Source organism: Aotus nancymaae, unplaced genomic scaffold (genome assembly GCF_030222135.1).
Source record: "Aotus nancymaae isolate 86718 unplaced genomic scaffold, 86718_ANA_hifiasm-v0.15.2.pri h1tg000029l, whole genome shotgun sequence".
NCBI lineage: Eukaryota > Metazoa > Chordata > Mammalia > Primates > Aotidae > Aotus > Aotus nancymaae.
The window spans coordinates 9111427-9131386 of NW_026988442.1; the positions used below are offsets into that span (position 1 = coordinate 9111427).

General features: G+C 39.7%; 1 protein-coding gene across 1 annotated transcript in view; it reads right to left on the reverse strand.

Moving 5' to 3' along the window:
* The window catches only part of TMC2 (transmembrane channel like 2), a 63684-nt gene that overhangs the window by 36278 nt on the left and 7446 nt on the right, over positions 1–19960 (reverse strand). The window contains exons 4-6 of the mRNA XM_012455314.2: positions 13503–13584; positions 12711–12817; positions 4093–4191 (exon numbers count right to left, since the gene is read on the reverse strand). Coding sequence (XP_012310737.2) covers positions 4093–4191; positions 12711–12817; positions 13503–13584 — 288 coding nt within the window. The remainder of the gene's footprint in view (positions 1–4092; positions 4192–12710; positions 12818–13502; positions 13585–19960) is intronic.

The following is a 19960-nucleotide window of genomic DNA, read 5'->3' on the forward strand; positions in this document are numbered from 1 at the left end:
CCGGATGTTCTTGTTCTTCCCTTCACCTCCTCCAGTGGCTCCAGGGCCCCTCCACACCTCCACCTCCTTCTCTTCTTAATTCCCTCTATTTCTTCATTACATAGAGTGCACGGAGATGTGGGAGGGAGAAGAGAGTGTTACTAATATTTGGGACAAAACTGGGGATAGGGGATTGGGTGAGATGACTCACACCTGTAATCCCAGAGTTTGGGAGGCTGAGGTGGGCAGATCACTTGAGGCCAGGAGTTCAAGACCAACCTGGCCAAAGTGGTGAAACCCCATCTCTACTGAAAATACAAAAATTAGCCAGGTGTGGTGGTGGGCACCTGTAATTCCAGTTACTCGGGAGGCTGAGACATGTGAATCACTTGAACCCAGGAGGGTTCAAAATTAGGGATAGTGTGTATGTGTGTGTGTGTATGTGTGTGCATATGTATGTGTGTATGTATGTGTATGCCTGTGCATGTATGTATATGTGTGTATGCCGTGCATGTATGTCTATGTCTGTGCATGTATGTGTATGTGTGCATGCATGTGTGTATGTCTGTGTGTGTATGTGTGTATATGTGTGTATGTGTGTATGCCTGTGCATGTATGTGTATGTATGTATATGTGTGTATGCCTGTGCATGTATGTGTATGTGTGTGTGTGCATATATGTGTGTATGTCTGTGCGTGTATGTGTGTATATGTGTGTATGTCTGTGCGTGTATGTGTGTATATGTGTATGTGTGTATGTGCGTGTATGTGTGTATGTGTATGTCTGCGCATGTTTGTGTGTATGTGTGTGTGTATGTGTGTATGTCTGTGCATGTATGTGTATATGTGTGTGTATGTGTGTATGTCTGTGCGTGTATGTGTGTATATGTGTGTGTATGTGTGTATGTCTGTGCATGTGTATATGTATGTATGTCTGTGCATGTATGTGTATGTGTGTGTATGTCTGTGCGTGTATGTGTGTGTGTATGTGTGTATGTCTGTGCATGTATGTGTGTCTGTGTGTGTATATGTGTATGTGTGTGTCTGCATGTATGTGTGTATGTGTGTGTATGTCTGTGAGTGTATGTGTGTATATGTGTGTATATGTGTATGTCTGTGCGTGTATGTGTATATATGTGTGTATGTCTGTGCGTGTATGTATGTGTGTGTGTATGTGTGTATGTCTGTGCATGCATGCACATGCACATATAGCTCCCAATTACTTTCCCCCACCCCCAGGGTCTTTATTTAACACTCCAGAAGTAGACAGCAGTCTATGAGCTTTTTCAATACTTCAAAACCTCTGAAGAAAATATACGCAATAAGGCTAACACTCTAACTTGAACTTTGAATTTTGTTTTATTTTGGGATTTTATGTGCTATTGTCTTTAGGTATAATTAGTACATTTTAAGCTGTAATTAGTACACTTTTTAGGTGTAACTATTTAGGAAAATATTAACAGATTGTTAACGTTTTGTATATGTCTTTGTAAATAAAAAGTAAGGGATTATTGTTGAAAAAATTAGGTTTGTTTTTGGTACATAGGATGTTTCAACAGGGAATCCTGGCATTAAAAAAAAAAAAAGGTGTGGGCCAGGCGCGGTGGCTCACACCTGCACTTTGGGAGGGCCAAGGCAAGTGGATCACTTGAGGGTAGGAGTTCGAGACCAGCCTGGCCAACATGGTGAAACCCCATATCTACTAAAAATACAAAAATTTGCCAGGTGTGATGGCAGTAGCCTGTAATCCCAGCTACTCAGGAGGCTCAGGCAGGAGAATCGCTTTAACCTGGGAGGCGGAGGTTGCAGTGGACAGAGATCACGCCTCCACACTCCAACCTGGGCAACAGAGGGAGACTGTCTCAAAAAAAAAAAAAAAAAGAAAAAAGAAGAATAAAGAAATCCTTAGTAGCAGTATAGTTGGGAAGCCCTGTTCCAAATAACTTTCTGAAGGGTCTCGATTCTGACTTTGAGAGTAAGGGATGGCAGCAGCAATGACTTGCTGTGGGTGGCACTACAACCATGCCTCCAGCCTTAGCAAGCCCTTGGAGCTGCGAACTAAGTCTCCAGAGGCATGGGGGTGTGAAGCTCGCAAAGGAGGGAAGAGTGTTCCAGGCAAAGGCCATAAGCAAAGGCAGAGAGGCAATAATGGTGTGGTGTGTGATGCATGCTGGGACTTCCCCAGAGCTCGGTGGCATTGGGCACTAAAGTGCGAGGTATTAGATGGACGTGGAACTGGAGAGTAGGGAGCAGCGGGGTCAGGAACAGTTCTTTTGTAAACCCAGTTAAGAACACTGACTTTTATTTCACCGGGAATGAGAATCAATGAAAATTTGAGGTAGGAGAGTGACAGGATCAGATTTGCATTTTATAAAGATCACTCCAGCAGCAAAGGGAATGGAAATTTTAGGAGCCAAGCCAAAGCAGAGAGGAGAGGTAGATGATTCTGACAGTAGTTCCGGTAAAGTGAGGGCATTATTCAAGGCGAAAGTAAAAGACATGGAAAAAAGCATTTTGCCTAATGATGGGATCCTATTTGGTTAAAGCACTGGTTTTTCTTTTTCTTTTTTCTTTCTTTTTTTTTTTTTGTTTTTTTTTTTTTTTTTTGAGATGGAGCCTTGCTCTGTTGCCCGGGCTGGAGTGCAGTGGCATGATCTCAGCTCACTACAACCTCCACCACCTGGGTTCAAGCGATTCTCCTGCCTCAGCCTCCCGAGTAGCTGGGACTACAGACGCGCACCACCATGCTCGGGTTATTTTTGTATTTTTAGTAGAGAAAACGTTTCACTATGTTAGCCAGACTGGTCTTGAGCTCCTGACATCGTGATCCGCCTGCTTAGACCTCCCAAAGTGCTGGGATTACAGGCATGAGTCCCCATGCCCAGCCAGCACTGGTTTTTCAATAATTAAGTCCACTGTTTCACACTTATACCTGCAATCTTTAGGCCTTACAATCACAAATGGAGGGGCTTCGGTATGTTGGCAATAGCACCTTGAAATCTCAAAGGACGAAAAACTCCATGGCTTTTTCTTACGCAGCCCAGATATTCACTGATTTTCTTCCTCCTCAGATATCCATTGATTCCCATTCCCAAATGGAATAAAAGCCAAATGTTCTTAATTGGTGATACGGTCTGGCTCTGTGTCCCCACCCAAGTCTCATCTCAAATTGTAATCCCCAGGTACTGAGGGAGGCACCTGGTGGGAGGTGACTGGATTATGGGGGCGGTTCACCCCATGCTGTTCTCATGACAGTGAGGGAGTTCTCTCGAGATCTGGTTGTTCTGATAAGTGTCTGGCATTTCTCCTGAGCTCTCTCTCTCCTGCTGCCATGTAAGAAGTGCCTTGCTTCCCTTTTACCTTTCACCATGATTGCAAGTTTCCTGAGGCCTCCCCAGCCATGCGGAACTGTGAGCCAATTAAATCTCTTTATTTATAAATTACCCAGTCTCAGGTAGTAGTGTGAAAATGAACTAATACAATTGGGTTTACAAAAGATTCAAGAAATATTTAGTAGGTAGGCTCAGATTTAGTGGTCAATTGGATGGCAGTGGGGGATGGCTGGTGAGGAAGAGGGAGAAGTGTGGGATGACTTTCAGCCTTTAGACGTGGATGACTGGATGCATGGCGATTCCAATAGAGGAAATAGGGAAAAGAGATGTGGGTTTTGGCTGCATAGGTGTTGAATTTGAAGAGCAAGTGAGACATTCAGTTGACGATATCATGTGAAACTTGGGGGAAGCCTGGAGTGGAGATAGATCTGGGGTCTTAATGTGGGAATGAGGAAAGAAAACCATACTGTTTTTATAAGTATATTTTATAAATTGTTTTGTAAGTATGTTTTATAAAGAAAACCTTACAGAGAGCTGGCAGACGGAGAGGTGCAGTGGCCGCATGGAAAGCCCACATACATCAAGAGAGAGCAGCCCATGCAGGAGACCCGGGAGGACTGTGCAGAGGCATGGTTTGCAAGTTCATTTAGCTTAGTGCTGGGATCCTATTTTATTAAAGCAATGGATTTTCAATAATTAGATGCACTATTTCATACTTATCCATGCAATCTTTAGGCTTCATAATCACAAATGGAAGTTCATTGGCATGTTGACAACAGTACCTCAAAATCCCAAAGGACAGAAAAATCCATGGCCTTTTCTTCTTCAGCCCGAGGCACTGTCTTTCTGGGAATACTCCCATAGGGCATGCCCATCAGTACCTTGTGTAGGAACACAATGACACGAGTATGAGTGGAAGAAATACAAACACACAGAGACATTCATATACTGGGGTAAATACTTTCTTTCTCAGAGCGGGACATACCTATTTTCTTCTTTCTTTCTTTATTAACTTATTTTTTATTTTTTGAGACGGCGTTTCACTCTTGTCACCCAGGCTGGGTTGCAATGGTGTGGTCTCCGCTCACTGCAACCTCCAGCTCCCAGGTTCAAGCCATTCTCCTGCCTCAGCCTTCCAAGTAGCTGATTATAGGTGCCCACCACCATGTCTGGCTAATTTTCATATTTTTAGTAGAGACAAGGTTTCACCATGTTGGCCAGGCTGGTCTCGAACTCCTGACTTCAGGTGATTCATCTACCTCGGCCTCTCAAAGTGCTGGGATTATAGGTGTGAACCACTGTGTCCGGTCCTATTTTCTTCTTCAAACGATATTGATCACTTTCCTGATTTTAAGAGTAACATACACGTGTTGTAAAATATGTGAAAAAGCACAGAAGAGTGCAGTGGCTCGATCTCAGCTCACTGCAACCTCTGCCTCCCTAGCTCAAGTGATCCTCCCTCCTCAGCCTCCTGAGTAGCTGGGACTACAGGTTTGCACCCCAACGCCCAGCCAAATTTTGTAATTTTAGTAGAGACAAGGTTTTGCCATGTTGCCTAGGCTGGTCTCAAATTCCTGGGCTCAAGTGATCCTGCCACATTGGCCTCTCAGAATGCTGGGATTACAGGCATGAGCCACTGTGCCCAGCCAGAAGAGCATTTTAAAAGTTGTCTATCACCACCAAAACCCAAAGATAATGACTGTTAGATATTTATATATTTTCTTTCAGTTGATTCTGAGTTCTGTATATATTTTCGTCTAGTTATTTAGCCTAATATTGTGACCAATTTCCTACATCATAAAGTATTTCCCCAAATAAAATGACTTCAAAAATATCTAATCAAAAATCTATACAAGAAACTTACTTAACAAATCCCCTATTGCTGGACATTAGAGTATTTCTAATTCTGCACATGTATATAATTCTGTTATTAATACCCTTATATATATGCCCTTATTCATATCCTTAATTGTAAAAACAATCAGAAATGGATTAAATTTATATATTGATTCAGGAAGGACTGACTTTTTAATGAGATTCAATTTTTCCTTCCAAGAATATATTATTCCATTTATTATCTTATTTTCGTCCAGTAATTCTTTATAGTGTTCCTCATAGAAATATTCTAATTTATTAAATGTATTACTAGTTATTTTATAGATTTATTGCATTATGTCAAAATTTTAAATTCTATTTTAAAGTGGATACAGAGAATCAATGCCATTTGTCTTTAAAATGACTCCAGTCATCTCAATATACTTGTTTATTAGATTCTAGTAGTTTTTGATAAAGTCATTGGAGTTTTTTGGGGTTTACAATCATACTTGCAAACCACAATAACCCTGTAATTTTTGGACAAAGTGTGTAAGATGTTAGTTTTCCTGACATTGCAATAGGTGGTAGAAATTAATATTGAAAAGTAGTGGGGATAGGGATATACCATGTTTCTTTTGATTTTTGTAGCACACAATTTAGTCTTTTTTCAGGATTTAATATAACATTACTTTGTTTCTTAATTTATAGGTTCATCATTTTTAGGTAATTTCCTTTTGCTTCTTTGTTTTAAATTCACTTTCTTATTGGGGAATATGTTATACATAGAATAGTATAACATATATGTATAGTTGATCATAACAAAAAGGAAATTAACTACTATATATCCACTAGCTAGCTTAAGAAACAGGAAATCTCCAGGCCTTTATAATATCCTGGATAAGCCTCTCCTGAATTATATCACTCTTCCATCCTAAGATGCAGCCCAGATACAGTACATTTTATGATAATAATTCCCTTGTTTTATCTTATATTTTACTCATTTATTGTGTAGCTTTGCCTGTTTAGTTTTGCTTTAGTTTTGCCTGTTAAATGGAATTATACATAACTATTCCCCTTGAATTGTTTTTTTATACAACATTACACTTTTGAGATTATAGATATTGACAAGTGTAGCTACAGTTCTCTAATTTTCACTGTTATGTAATATTATGTTGTGTGGACATACTGTAATATATTTACACAGTCTACTCTTCATAGACATTTGGATTGTTTCCAGATTTTACTATTGCAAACACTACTGCCAACAAAAGGAGGGGAAGTTGCTTTGGACAAACTCTTTCACTCAGAACAACTAGACAAGTGGACAATCCTGACTTGTGCTGCCAAGATCCAGGAGATAAAGAAATTCTGGAGAAGTGATTGTGGATTGCTGTTCCCCATGAGTAATTTGCTGATTTCGATCACAGCAGCTAAAAGATAAAGAAAGCATGCAGCAACTTTGGAATGTCAAAGGGCTGAAGAATGAAATGAAAGTGAAATTTAAGGACAAATAGGTTTGGGAGGCTGAGGCAGGTGGATTGCTTGAGCTCAGGAGTTCAAGACCAGCCTGGGCAACATGGCAAAACCCCATCTCCACTAAAAAAAAAAAAAAAAAAAAAAAGGCAAATAGGAAGATATCTGGAAAAAGCCCAGGCTTGGGAACATTTTACTCAGAAAGTAAAATTAAACAAAAATATAGACCATCTTGGTTAGTTCTCCCACCAGAGGAATAAGTAAATCTCAATATTTATTCACAAACAATGCCTAGCATTCAGTCAAAAATAACTGGTTATAAGAGAAGACAAGACTTGACCAAAAACCAAAAGAAAAATTAAACAATAAAAAAAGATTCACAGGAAGTCCAGATAAAGGAGTTGTCAGTTATGAGCTTTAAAATAAATTTGATTAATATGCTTAAGAAATTAAGGGACAAGATGAATTATTTTGGTAGAGAACTGGAAACTATAAATATGATCAAATGGAAGTTACAGAACTGAAACGTGATCATTGAAATTAAAAGCTCAGTGGACAGATTTAAGAACATATAGATGAGCTGAAAAGAGAATGGCTAAATTTTAATATGGGGTCAAAAAAGTCCAGACTTAAATATATATAGAAAAAGATGGAGAATACTGAAAAGAACATAAGGCATACATGGAAATACAGACACAAGGCTTGCTGAGACAAGACACACACACACACACACACACAAATGCACACACATATATGTAGTCCCAGAAGGAGAGAGAAGATGGAATGGCACAGAAACAGTATTTAAAGGGACGATGGCAGAGAATTTTCCCAATGTGACAAAAAACAGTTTAAGATTTAATAAGTGCTACAGATCCAAAGCTGGATGTCTACTGCTTTGGATTTCTATTGCTGTGTAACAAATTACCACAAAGATGGCCTAAAGTAACATCCATTTATTAGCTCACAGTTCTGTGGGTCAGGAGTCTAGCATGGTGTGGCTGGATTCTCTGCTCAGTGTCTCACCAGTTTGAAATCAAGGAGTCAGCAGGGGCTAAGGGTTTCATCTGGGGTCTGGAGTTCTCTTCCAAGCTCACTGATTGTTGGCAGAATTCATTTCCTTGTGCTTGTAGGACTGAGGTCCCTGTTTCCTTGCTGGGTGGCATGTGGTTGCCACACTCAGCCTCTCGAGGGCCCCTCATTCCCCACTACTTGGTTCCCTCCATCTTTAAGCCAGCAGTGGTGTGTTCAGCCCTTCTCATGTTTTGAGTATCTGTGATTCCTTCTGCAACCAGCCAGAGAAAACTCTTAGCTTTTGAAGAGTTTACGTGATTAAATTAGGCTCACTCAAATAACCTCAGAGTGATATCTCATTCCCAGTTTCTGTCCATACTCAAAGGGGAGGGGATTATACAAGGTTGAGGGTCATTTAGGGTCATTCTTAGAATTCTGCCTACCACATATACAAAAAGCAACAAATCGACCATGACAACAAAAACTTCACTTGGGGAATTGGGGAGATCGGGAAATGTTAGTCAAAGGATACAAAAATTTCAGTTAGGAAGTATAAATTCAAGAGATCTATTGTATAACATGTTGATTATAGTTAATAATAATGTATTGTATACTGGGAAATTGCTGTGAGAGTAGATTTTAAGTGTTCTCACCAAAAACAATTGATAAGTACAGGTATATGAGGTGATGCATATGTTAATTAGTTTGATATAACCATTTCACAATGTATACACAGGCCAAGACAGCACTTTGTGTACCATAAATAATATGTACAATTTATATTTGTCAATTAAAATAAATAAATTTTAAAAAATTCACATAAGCCTACCATAGGAAAATTTACACAAATTCTTCAAGTCAATAAAAAAAGGAAATATTTCCAAATCACTTTATGAGATCTCATATTGATCCCCAAACATTTTAAGAACACTGTAAAAAGGATATTTACAGTCCAATCTTTCAAAAATAGATGAAAAGTTCTAGTTAAATACTCACAAATCAAAATCAAGTGATATATGAAAAAGATAATACATAATGACCTAGTTGGGTTTATTCTAGGAATGCAATCTGGTTTAACATTTGAAAATAAATCAATATAATTCACCACACAACAATCTTAAATTTGTATGTACCCAATAACATAGCATCAACATATATAAAACAAAAATAATAATTACAGTGAGAAAAAGACAATAGCAGGAGATTTACTTGATCTCATTCAGCAATTGATTATGCTGCTTTAAAATTAATAAGGTTATAGATAATTTATAGAATATAAGTAATATATTTGAACCATGCAAAAAATATAAATATTTAGGAAAATTAACCATATCTAAACAAATAAAGAAAGTCCCAAGTGATGAAAAGTATCAGTTTCATACTAAATATACACTATGATCACTATAAAATTATACTACAAACCAGTAAAAAAAAATGCTGCCAATCTTTTTATATATTAAAGTATTGAAAATATATTCATAAATAACTTGTGGATTACAAGGAAATTAGAAACTACCTAAAAATAAATAATGGCAATGTTTATCAAAGTATATGGAATGTGGTTAAAATAGTACTGAGGGAAAATTTATAAATGAGTGTTGTGTTATTGTTGTCATTTGGATGTTTGTCCCTTCCAAATCTCATGTTGAAATGTGATTCCCAATGTTGGAGGTGGGGCCTGGTGGGACATACTGGATCACAAGGGCAGATTCCTCATAAATGGCTTAGCACCATCCCTTTGGTGATAAGTGAGTTCTCACTCAGTTAGTTCCCGAGAGATATGGTTGTTGAAAAGTCTAGGACCTCCCCCAATCAGTCTCTTGCTCCTGCTCTCCCCAAGCAACGTGCTGGCTCCCCTTTGCCTTCCACCATGATTGTGAGCTTCCTGAGGCCCTCACCAGAAGCAGATGCTGGCACTATGCTTTCCGTACAGCCTGCAGAACCACGAGCCAATTAAACCTGTTTTCTTTATAAATTGCACAGCCTCGGGTATTTCTTCATAGCAACACAAGAATGGCCTAATACAGTTATAGACTTGCCATGGGTCAATAACTCCCTTGTGCCTCCCATTTTTCTCCTGTTTGAACACAGGCATGTCTATAGTATTTATCTTATGCCTGTCCTACCATTTTATGTTTGTTGTGTTGGTGCAGATAACATGTCTTTTCAGTCTCATGGTAAAGAGAATTGGACTCAGGAGTTGTATTTAAAGAGCTACTCCCATGGAGCCTCATCTGCACCTGAACTACTGATTTAGAGAATGAGAGTTTGGAATCTGGGCTGGTGCTATACCAGAATGAGATTTTTAGGGGCCTTTAGGAGGGGCGAGTGTATTTTGCATGTGGAAGGGATGTGAATCACTGAGGACCAGAGGGTTGAATGTGGTAGGCAGCCCGTGAGATGGCTCACATGATTCCCTGCCTCTGGTATTTATTGTTGTGCACAATAATACTCTCCCACTGAGTGTGGGCTTGATTTAGTGACTCACTACTAAGGAATTAAATATGGCAGAAGTGATGGAATGTCATTTTTGAGATTAGGTTATAAAAAATGGTGGCTTCTATGTGGGAAGCTTCTTCTTGCTGTATTTCCTTCTTGGATTCTCTCCTTCTGGGAGAAGAAAGCTGCCATCTTATAAGCATGCCTGTGAAAGAATTTATGTAGCAAGAAACTGATGTCTCTGGCCAATAGCCACTGAGTATCTGAGCCCTGGGAACAGCCACATGAGTAAGGTTGGAAGCAGATCTTCTGAGGCCTGCCAGAAGCCATGTGAGGAAGCTTGAAATCGTATCTTCTGAGATCTGCCAATAGCCATGTGAGTGAGCTTGGAAGTGGATCTTCTCCAGTTCAGCCTCAAGATAACTGTAGCCTTGGATAAAACCTAGATTGTAGCCTGTGGGAGACCCCAAGCCAGAACCACTTCTGGATTCCTGACCCACAGAAATCATAAGATAATAAATAGTTGTTATATTCAACCAAAAATTAGGGAGTAACTTGTTACACAGCAATAGATAATAAATACAAACCCCAAGAAATTAGAAGGAAATAAATGATACATATACAAGTAGAAATTAGTAATATAAAAATAAAGATGTATAAGAAAAAGACTTGAATGTAAATATTTATAGTAGAGTTATTCATAATAGCTTCCCAACAGAAACAACTGAGTCCATGAACTGGTGAATGGATAACAAACTATGATATACCCATACGATGGGATATTACAATTTCATTGTAATTTTCATTCCATTCCAGCAATAAAGGAACAAATTATTGATAAAACTACATGAATAAATTTCAAAGACATTGTACCAACTGAAAGAGGTTAGACACAAAAAAAACTATATACTACATATTTCTATTTATATGATATTCCGAAAAGGGCAAAACTTTAGGAACAGAAATCAGAAATCAATCATTGGTTGTCAAGGGGTGGGAGCTGGGAGAGGAGATTGCTTGCAAAGAGGGTACTAGAGAAATTTAGGGGTGATGAAAATGTTCTATATTTTAGTTGTGGGGTGGTTACCTGATGATACATTTGTTAAAAGTCATTGACCTGTATACCTAAAAAGAGTAAATTTTACTTTATTTAAATTGTGCCCCTACAAGACTGAATTTAAAAAAATATATCAGAGAGAATCAGCAAAGCCAAAAGTTTTTTCTTTAACAAAATAACTAAAAAAGAAAAACCTTTGCTGTCAATGAGACAAAAAATTGTACTGTAATACAAAAGGGGATACACCTTTAGATACACTGTGATTTTAGAAAATAAGAAATGACTGCATTTAAGTCAATAAATTTTAAAATGTAAGTTGAAATGGAAAGTTCAGGATAGTGAGTGTTATGTAGGTAATAAAATTGGGGAAAGTTAATTAGAGGACATGTAATATTTTATTTTTTAGGCATACTGATGAGCAAGTAGGCTCATTCATTATATCTTTTCATATGTCTAAAATAACTTAATAGTTATTTTTATTTTTTATTTATTTATTTATTTATTTTTTTGAGATGGAGTTTCGCTTTTGTTACCCAGGCTGGAGTGCAATGGCGCGATCTCGGCTCACTGCAACCTCCGCCTCCTGGGTTCAGGCAATTCTCCTGCCTCAGCCTCCTGAGTAGCTGGGATTACAGGCACGCATCACCATGCCCAGCTAATTTTTTGTATTTTTAGTAGAGACGGGGTTTCACCATGTTGACCAGGATAGTCTCAATCTCTTGACCTCGTGATCCACCCGCCTTAGCCTCCCAAAGTGCTAGGATTACAGGCGTGAGCCACCGCGCCCGGCTCTTAATAGTTATTTTTAAAGGGAAGTATCACATGCGGTTTACAGACTAAATGCTTGCTCTGTAAACCTAGAGCACAGCTTACTTGAATACCTTATAGGACTGGGTGCAGTGATTCACGGCTGTAATCCCAACACTTTGGGAGGCCAAGGTGGGCAGATCCCTTGAGGTAAGGAGTTCGAGACCACCCTTGACAGCCTGGCCAACATGGTGAAACCCCATCTTTACTAAATATGCAAAAATTATCCAGGCATGGTGGGTGCCTGTAATCCCAGCTACTTGGGAGGCTGAGGCGGGAGAAGTAATTCTGAAATACTTGGTGCTGGTGCTGGGTACACAAGCGAGTTTACTTCAACAGCTTTCAGAGGAACAATATGTCTGCATTTGGTATTTTCTTCCTCATAGGTGTATTAATTTTTAGGGTTCAAAAACTCATTGAAGCATTAATTCTCCACTGATCTTAAGGTACAATGAGAAGTAGAAAAATATAAGATTCTCCTATTAAGTAACAGAAGTATTTTGGTTCCATTCTTTGTACTAAACCATCTAGGCAATTAATGTGAGTACACTAGATCATAGGTTGGTGCAAAAGTAATTGCGACTTTTGCCATTACTTTTAATTTCATAAATTTACTTTTAACGGCAGTAATTTATAAATTACTTTTAATGGCAAAATCCACACTCACTTTTGCACCAACCTAATAGCATTTTAAATGAATGAATGATTCTTTGTAAAACAGGAAGTATTGGTTGATAATTGATGACGGTGGTCATAAGCCTCAACTCTATCCAAAGATTTAGGAAGTTGTTTTCTTACCTCTGGGATGATGACTAGACCAAATATTAAGCCAAAAAGAACAAGGTTAACGCCATACATCCATCGGAGAAAGATGAAATATGATGCCACGGAAGAACCAAAGTGACCTAGAGAGAGCAAAGATGGTGGGTGTAAGTGCTGCAGAAGGAAAAATATATACACTATTGAGCACTTTATGTGTGTGATGGATTCAATTTTATCATCAGTCTGTTGAATGACATCTGTCTCCCTTTCCTTCTCTAGATAAATAACCTGAGGCTCTTTGGGTTAACTAACCTGCCTAAGCTCCCATAGTCAAAAAGTGAAGAAGCAGAACTTAAATCTTGGTCAGGGCTGGGTGTGGTGGCTAATGCCTGTAATTCTAGCATTTTGGGAGGCCAAGGTGGATGGATCACTTGAGGTCAGGAGTTCGAGACCAGCCTGGTGAAACCCCTTCTCTACTAAAAAAAAAAAAAAAAAAAATAGCCAATTGTGGTGGTTCATACCTATAATCCCAGCTACTCAGGAGGCTGAGGCAGGAGAATCATTTGAACCTGGGAGGCAGAGGCTGCAGTGAGCTGAGATCATGCCATTGCATTCCAGCCTGGGCAACAGAGCAAGACTCTGTCTCAAAAAATAAAAAATAAAAATAAAAATAAATAAATCTTGGTTTGACTAGTTCAAAACCCATTCTTTTTTCCTAATACAGCAGAACCAATGAACTAATCTATTTAGAGGGCCAAGGAAACAATTCAAGCTCTTGGGAACTCTTTAGGAAACCAATTAAAAAATCAGTGACGCCAGCACACTCACTTTCAATGTCCTTGATCTTCATTTCCCAGGGGATACACTGAGTCTTGAAATTATCAAAGTCTCTCTTAAATTTGACCCATTTCTGAAATAAAAGAGGTAAAACTCTTCATTAGCATGTCGAGCTGGGACACAAAGGAGCATGATGAGGGGCAGGAGGAAGCTGGCAGGTCAGCATGAGTCAGTGCGGGTGAGGCTGCTGTCTTGTAGTCCCCAGCTTCCGCTGTCCTTGAGCCCAGTCTGCCAGAGGCAGGTGTTCAAACCTTCACTTCCCCAACATCAGGTATGGAGTGAGAGACAAGCCAGGGCCACCCCTTACTGTGCTGATAACATTTCCGGTTTGGACAGCGTGCAGATAAAGTGAGAAATTATCTGGACGATTTCTGTGTTGGAGGGTCTGACTGAGTTAGCAACCTCTGATATGACCTTCTTCATCTTAACAAAAGTTCAAAGGAAAAAGGAAATCTGGCAACTCTCAGACCCATGTCTGGCAGACAGCCAAGTACCTCTGTCTGATAGCAATTGTCATAAAATTGCAAGGGTGGTGCAACTGATAAGGAGATTTCAACCCATGGTGGCCCGTTCTTCTCCTGGGGAAACAACAGCCTCGCTTTTCTGAAAGGAGTCAGAAAGGCATGTTGTCCCCTCCTGTGGTCTGACACCCAGACTTTGTACCAAACAGAAACCTGATCAGCCGTCTTTCTATGGCTGGCTGTTTTGTCAACTCTCGGAGGAGCTGCTCTCCACCAACCACACACTCTGGAAACAAATTGATTTGGAATAAAACAAATACTCATAGAAAGCTGAGGTAGAAATACTCATAAAAAGGATAAGAGGTAGTAGAGAGCAGATCCTAAGATCAGTTCCCATTATTATTGTTATTTTGAGACGGAGTCTCACTCTGTCTCTCAAGCTGGAGTGCAGTGGCGCAATCTTGGCTACTGCAACCTCTGCCTCCAGGGTTCAAGCGACTCTCCCGTCTCAGCCTCCTGAGTAGCTGGGACTACAAGAGCGCGCCATCACGCCTGGCTAATTTTTGTATTTTTAATAGAGATGGGGTTTCACCATGTTGGCCAAGCTGGCCTTGAACTGCTGACCTCAGGTCATCCACCCACCTCGGCCTCCCAGAGTGCTGGATTACAGGCATGAGCCACCACATCTGGCCCAAATTTTGTATTTTCAATAGAGACGGGGTTTCCCCATGTTGGCCAGGCTGGTCTCAAACTGACCTTAAGTCATCTACCTGCCTTAACCTCCCAAAGTGCTGGGATTATAGGTGTGAGCCACTGCGTCTGGCACAGTTCCTATTATTAAAAGGTCTCCTCAGAACTTGTTCATGAAGGAAATGAGATTTTCCCCTGTAAAGTCACTAAAGTCAACACATGCGGAAAGAAGGGGCAAAAACTAAAGTCACTAAAGGAGGAAAGGGAAATATTTCTGTTTTCAGACAAGGCCTCACTCTGTTGCCCAGGGCATGAGTACAGTGGCACAAACACGGCTCACTGTAACCTTGACCTCCTGGGCTCAGGTGATATTCCTACCTCAGCCTCCTAAGCAGCCACCACATTCGGCTAATTTCTTTTTTTTTTTTTTTGTAGAGACAGGGTCTTACCACAACGCCCAGGCTGGTCTCAAACTCCTGGGCTCAAGTGATCCTCCTGCCTTCAGCCTCCCAAAGTGTTGGGATTTCAGGCGTGAGCCACCACGTCCATTAAAAAGGGAAAAATTTTGTGAAGGAATCAGACAGGCTTCCAGACCTGGTTTTCCAGATATGGTTTTGACCATCTCCTGATTGAATGATTGTATAAAGAAGGGAACCAGCTGTCAGAAGAGGGAGATGGTCACAGATGCAAAAGAGAAGAGAAGCCCATGAGTAAAGACTGGTTGATAAAAGCGGCAAAGATACGGAGAATATGGGGATTGGAAGATGACAGACACTGGGCAGCCCAGTCTCATTGCTTCATCCACCCTCCCTAGCTCTGATTCTGTTTTCAAAAATACTCTTTGGGCCACCATGGGCATGGTGCCTCATGCCTGTAATCCCAGCACTTTGGGAGGCTGAAGTGGGTGGATCACTTGAGATCATGAGTTCGAAACCAACCTGGCCAACATAGTGAAACCCTGTCTCTACTAAAAATAAATACAGGTTGGGGGCAGTGGCTCACACCTGTAATCGCAGCACTTTGGGAGGCTGAGGTGGATGGATCACCTGAGGGCAGGAGTTAGAGACCAGCCTGGCCAACATGGTGAAACCCTGTCTCTACTAAGAATACAATAATTAGCTGCGTGTGGTAGCAGGTGCCTGTAATCCCTGCTACTCAGGAGGCTGTGGCAGGGGAATCACTTGCTCCAGGAGGTGGAGGTTGCAGTGAGTCAAGATTGCGTCACTGCACTCCATCCAGCCTGGGCAACAGAGCAAGACTCTGTCTCAAAAAAAAAAAAAAAATCCCCAAACCCCAAAATACTCTTTGACTATTTGGTTTCCTATGTAGGTCTGCCTATAAAGAAAGCATTTTGGTTTCTATGGCAGTGACTTTCATTGCAAATTCATAGATAGGAATTGGGATGATGGTTTAGCTTCCCATATAACTGAGCTAACAAAAATAAAAGACACGGCTGCTGTGGACTTCTGATTTTCCATCTTGCATCAGTTACTCCTTCTTGTAAGTTAATAATCCAGCATCTGGTTTCATGTAGCAGCCTCATAAGCTTTATTAATGCCAGTCCTCCCCTGAGAGATGGATCCTTTGTCAGGGTGCTGATAAAATCAGTATAAAATAGAGGCTTGCAAGGCTGAGGACCAGCAGGGGTAATGAACATTGCCACGTGAGGCCCCTGGAGGCACAGCCTGCCGATCGGTTCCTGGCAACCACCTGATAGCTCCTCAAGGCTGTGGGTATCTTGGACTGAAAAGTGAGGCCCCGGATTTGGAGCAGAGGGAGAGAGAGGCCTGGGAGATGCTCCTGTACTGATTCTCTTATCCTTCACTGGTTGACAGAGTCAGAAAACTGGGCTGGGGCATGGGCAGAAGATTCCAAGCCTCTTTCTCAGGGCTGTGTGTGGTGGTAGTTGCTGGTCCTAGGATGGGTTATTCGTTGTCATGCTGTCTTGCTCTCCAGCTGTATATAGGAAAAAAGTTTCAAGTCATGGCGGAGCAAGACACAGGCAAGCTACATGTCCTGTCAATAAAATCAGGATCTGGGTAGCTAACATGAAAATAACAAGTGACGCCTGGAAAATATCATTTCAGAACAGGGAAAAAGGAACGCCATTCTTTGATATTTGTGGAAAATGTTTCCTCCAAGACACAACATAATGTCTAGAAAGCAGTTCAGTATTCTTAATAGGATGCAAGAAATATGGCTTCTAAAGTAAAGGATACCAATTTAAAAAGAATACAGATGAGATACGGAAGGATTACAAGGAAGCTAAGAGGTTAGTAATTGAATGAAAAGAAACATTAGACAAAATAAAGACTATAATTGACACAGGGGAAAATGGATCCAATGATATTGAGAATAGACCCGATAAATTTCTGAGATTGCAAAGACAAAGAAGCAAAGAGCTAAAAATTGTGTGGAAAAGTAAACATGGAGGATGGAGGGTGGGAAGCAGGCAGCTATCCTTTCCTAAGCGGGAAGCTAGAACTATGTGAACAGAAACATGGCTGAACAGACTCATTTATCAGAGATGTACCTGTCTAGAGATCTGCTGTACAACATGATGTTTGTGCTTAACAATACGGTATTGTGTACTTAGTCAGTTAGAAAGGTAAATCTCAAGTGTTCTTATTACAATAAAAAAAAACAGTGAATACAAATTAAAGGAAGAATAATAACCTGTTTTTTACCCATTAGATTAGCACAAAGTAAAATGGACAATAACTTTCATAACTAGTGAGGATAAGTCATTCTCTTTGTTCCCTTGAGTATGATTTGCTACAAATTGGGAGAAATCGTTTGAAAAATGTGTAGTAAAATTTAAAATATTCACACTTTTGAACTAGCAGTGCTATTTGAGTGACTGTCCTGTTGTGATTAAAAAAAAAAACACATGGATCCAAGATAAATGTATAAAAGGTGTTTGTTGGAGCATTGTTTGTCACAGTAAAATCTAGAAAAAAATATACTTGAAGAACACATTCCTCGTTGGAAAAAATAAGACGTGAGTGTGCAGTTGGTAAGTGGTAGATAGTCTCTAAACAAAATTAATAAAATGACCCATAGATAGTTGTCTGGCAAGCATAACTGAAAAAGGAGAAAAATAATATTAGAAATAAGAAAGATTCAGGCTGGACACAGTGGCTTATGCCTGTAATCCCAGCATCTTGAGAGGCTGAGGCGGGAGGATCACCCAAGTTCAGGAGTTCAAGACCAGTCTGGCCAACATGGTGAAACCCCATCTCTACTAAAAATACAAAAATTAACCAGGTGTGGTAGTGCATGCCTGTAACCTCAGTTACTTGGGAGGCTGAGACAGGAGAATTGCTTGAACCCAGGAGGCAGAGGTTGCAGTGAGCTGAGATCATGCCATTGCACTCCAGTCTGAGTAACAGAGCAAAAAAAAAAAAAAAAAAAAAAAAAGAGATTCAAACCAAACCCAACATATATAAAAAATAATTAGAAAAATTATTAGGCTACCATATGTGACTTTCTGTTAACACATAAGAAAATGTTAATGAAATGATCAAGTTTCAGGAAGAATATGAATTATCAAAATAGTCCCAAGAAAAAGTTAAAGCTTAAGTACACCAACAAACTGAATACTTAAAAAATTCAAGGTATTCTATAAAAATGGCTCTGATCTCTACCATTGTAAGGGTATCATCTTTAAAATTAACAAAAAGTGTATTATAATGCTCCAAAAACTCATTGACAGCATAAAGAGGAGGTAATGCTATTCATTTAAAATTATAAAGCAAGCGCAGCCCTAATGTTAAAATCTTCCAAGATACTACACATGCATACACTTGTGTACAAACACACACGAATTCAATCTTATGAAAATGTATGTAAAAATCAAAAATAAAATATTGGAAAATCAAATGTGTCTGTGGAGTTAAAAGTAATGTACCATGACTGAGGGTATCCCAGAAATTTTAAAAAATGTAATAACATAAAGGAAAAGGTGTTTAATAAAACCTAATTATTTTCAATGAAATGGAAGTCTTACTAAACAATAACTAGACAATAATTTTTTTTTGAGACTGAGTCTCGCTTTGTCACCTAGGCTGGAGTGCAGTGGCGCGATCTCGGCTCACTTCAACCTCCATTTCCTGGGTTCGAGTGATTCTCCTGCCCTAGCCTCCTGAGTAGCTGGGATTACAGGTGTGCGCCACCATACCCGGCTAATTTTTGTATTTTCAGTAGAGACAGGTTTTCACCATGGTGGTCAAGCTGGTCTCGAACTCCTGACTTGTGATCTACCTGCCTCAGCCTCCCAAAGTGCTGGGATTACAGGCATAAGTCATGGCGCCCAGCTGACAATAAGTTTTTATGGTTACAAAGAAAATCTATTTCAAGCCAACAACTCCCATCAACTTAATGTGAAAGTCATTAGAGTCATTCTCATTAAAGTGATGCAAAGACAAGGAGAGCTATGATCACCATTATCAACTGATCCTGTTCTAGGATTCCTAGCCCACATTTTAGGATAGGCACTTAGGAGAACCCAACAAAAACATCTTTATGTACATAATCAGATGAAAAAGATTAGAATTAATAAGAGAGTACCATAAGAGAACCAGATAAAAAATGAGCACAGGAATTTGCAGCTTTCTTACATACTACCAATAACTAGTTATTAAATAGTTGAAAAATGATCCCATTTGCAAAAGCAACTAGGCTATTAGCTATTAGAAATAAAACATGGAAAAGATCTATAGGGAGAAAATGACAAACTTTGCTTGATAATATAATATAGGCTTGAGAAATATATGGTATTCTGGATGCGAAGACTAAATATTGTATACATAAGGAAGTCCCAAATTAAAGACAGGATTAAAAGAAATTCCAACCACAATATCCATACACTATAGTGGAACTTGGCAAACTGATTTTTCAAATGCATGTAGAAACATAGACAAGACAGCCAAGAAACTTTTTAAAAAAAACAAAGGTTTAGCAGGGTGTGGTGGGGTGCACCTGTAGTCCTGGCTTCTCAGAGCCTGAGGCTGGAGGGTCTCTTGAGCCAAGGAGTTCAAGGCTGCCACTAAGGCTGGATTGGTGACGCTGTGCTCCAGCCTCAGTGGCAGAGTGAGACTCTGTCTCTAAAAACAAACAAACAAAAAACCAAAAGTAAAAAGGGGAACCTAGAACTACCAGGCGTCAGAATTGAGTTGAGATCGTGACATCAAATGATTGTTCAGTACAAAAGCCCTGAAACAGGCTCTGTACAAGAATTAAGTGAATGAGAATGGTAGTTTTTCAAATCAGTGGGCAAAGGAAGGATACTTCAGTAAG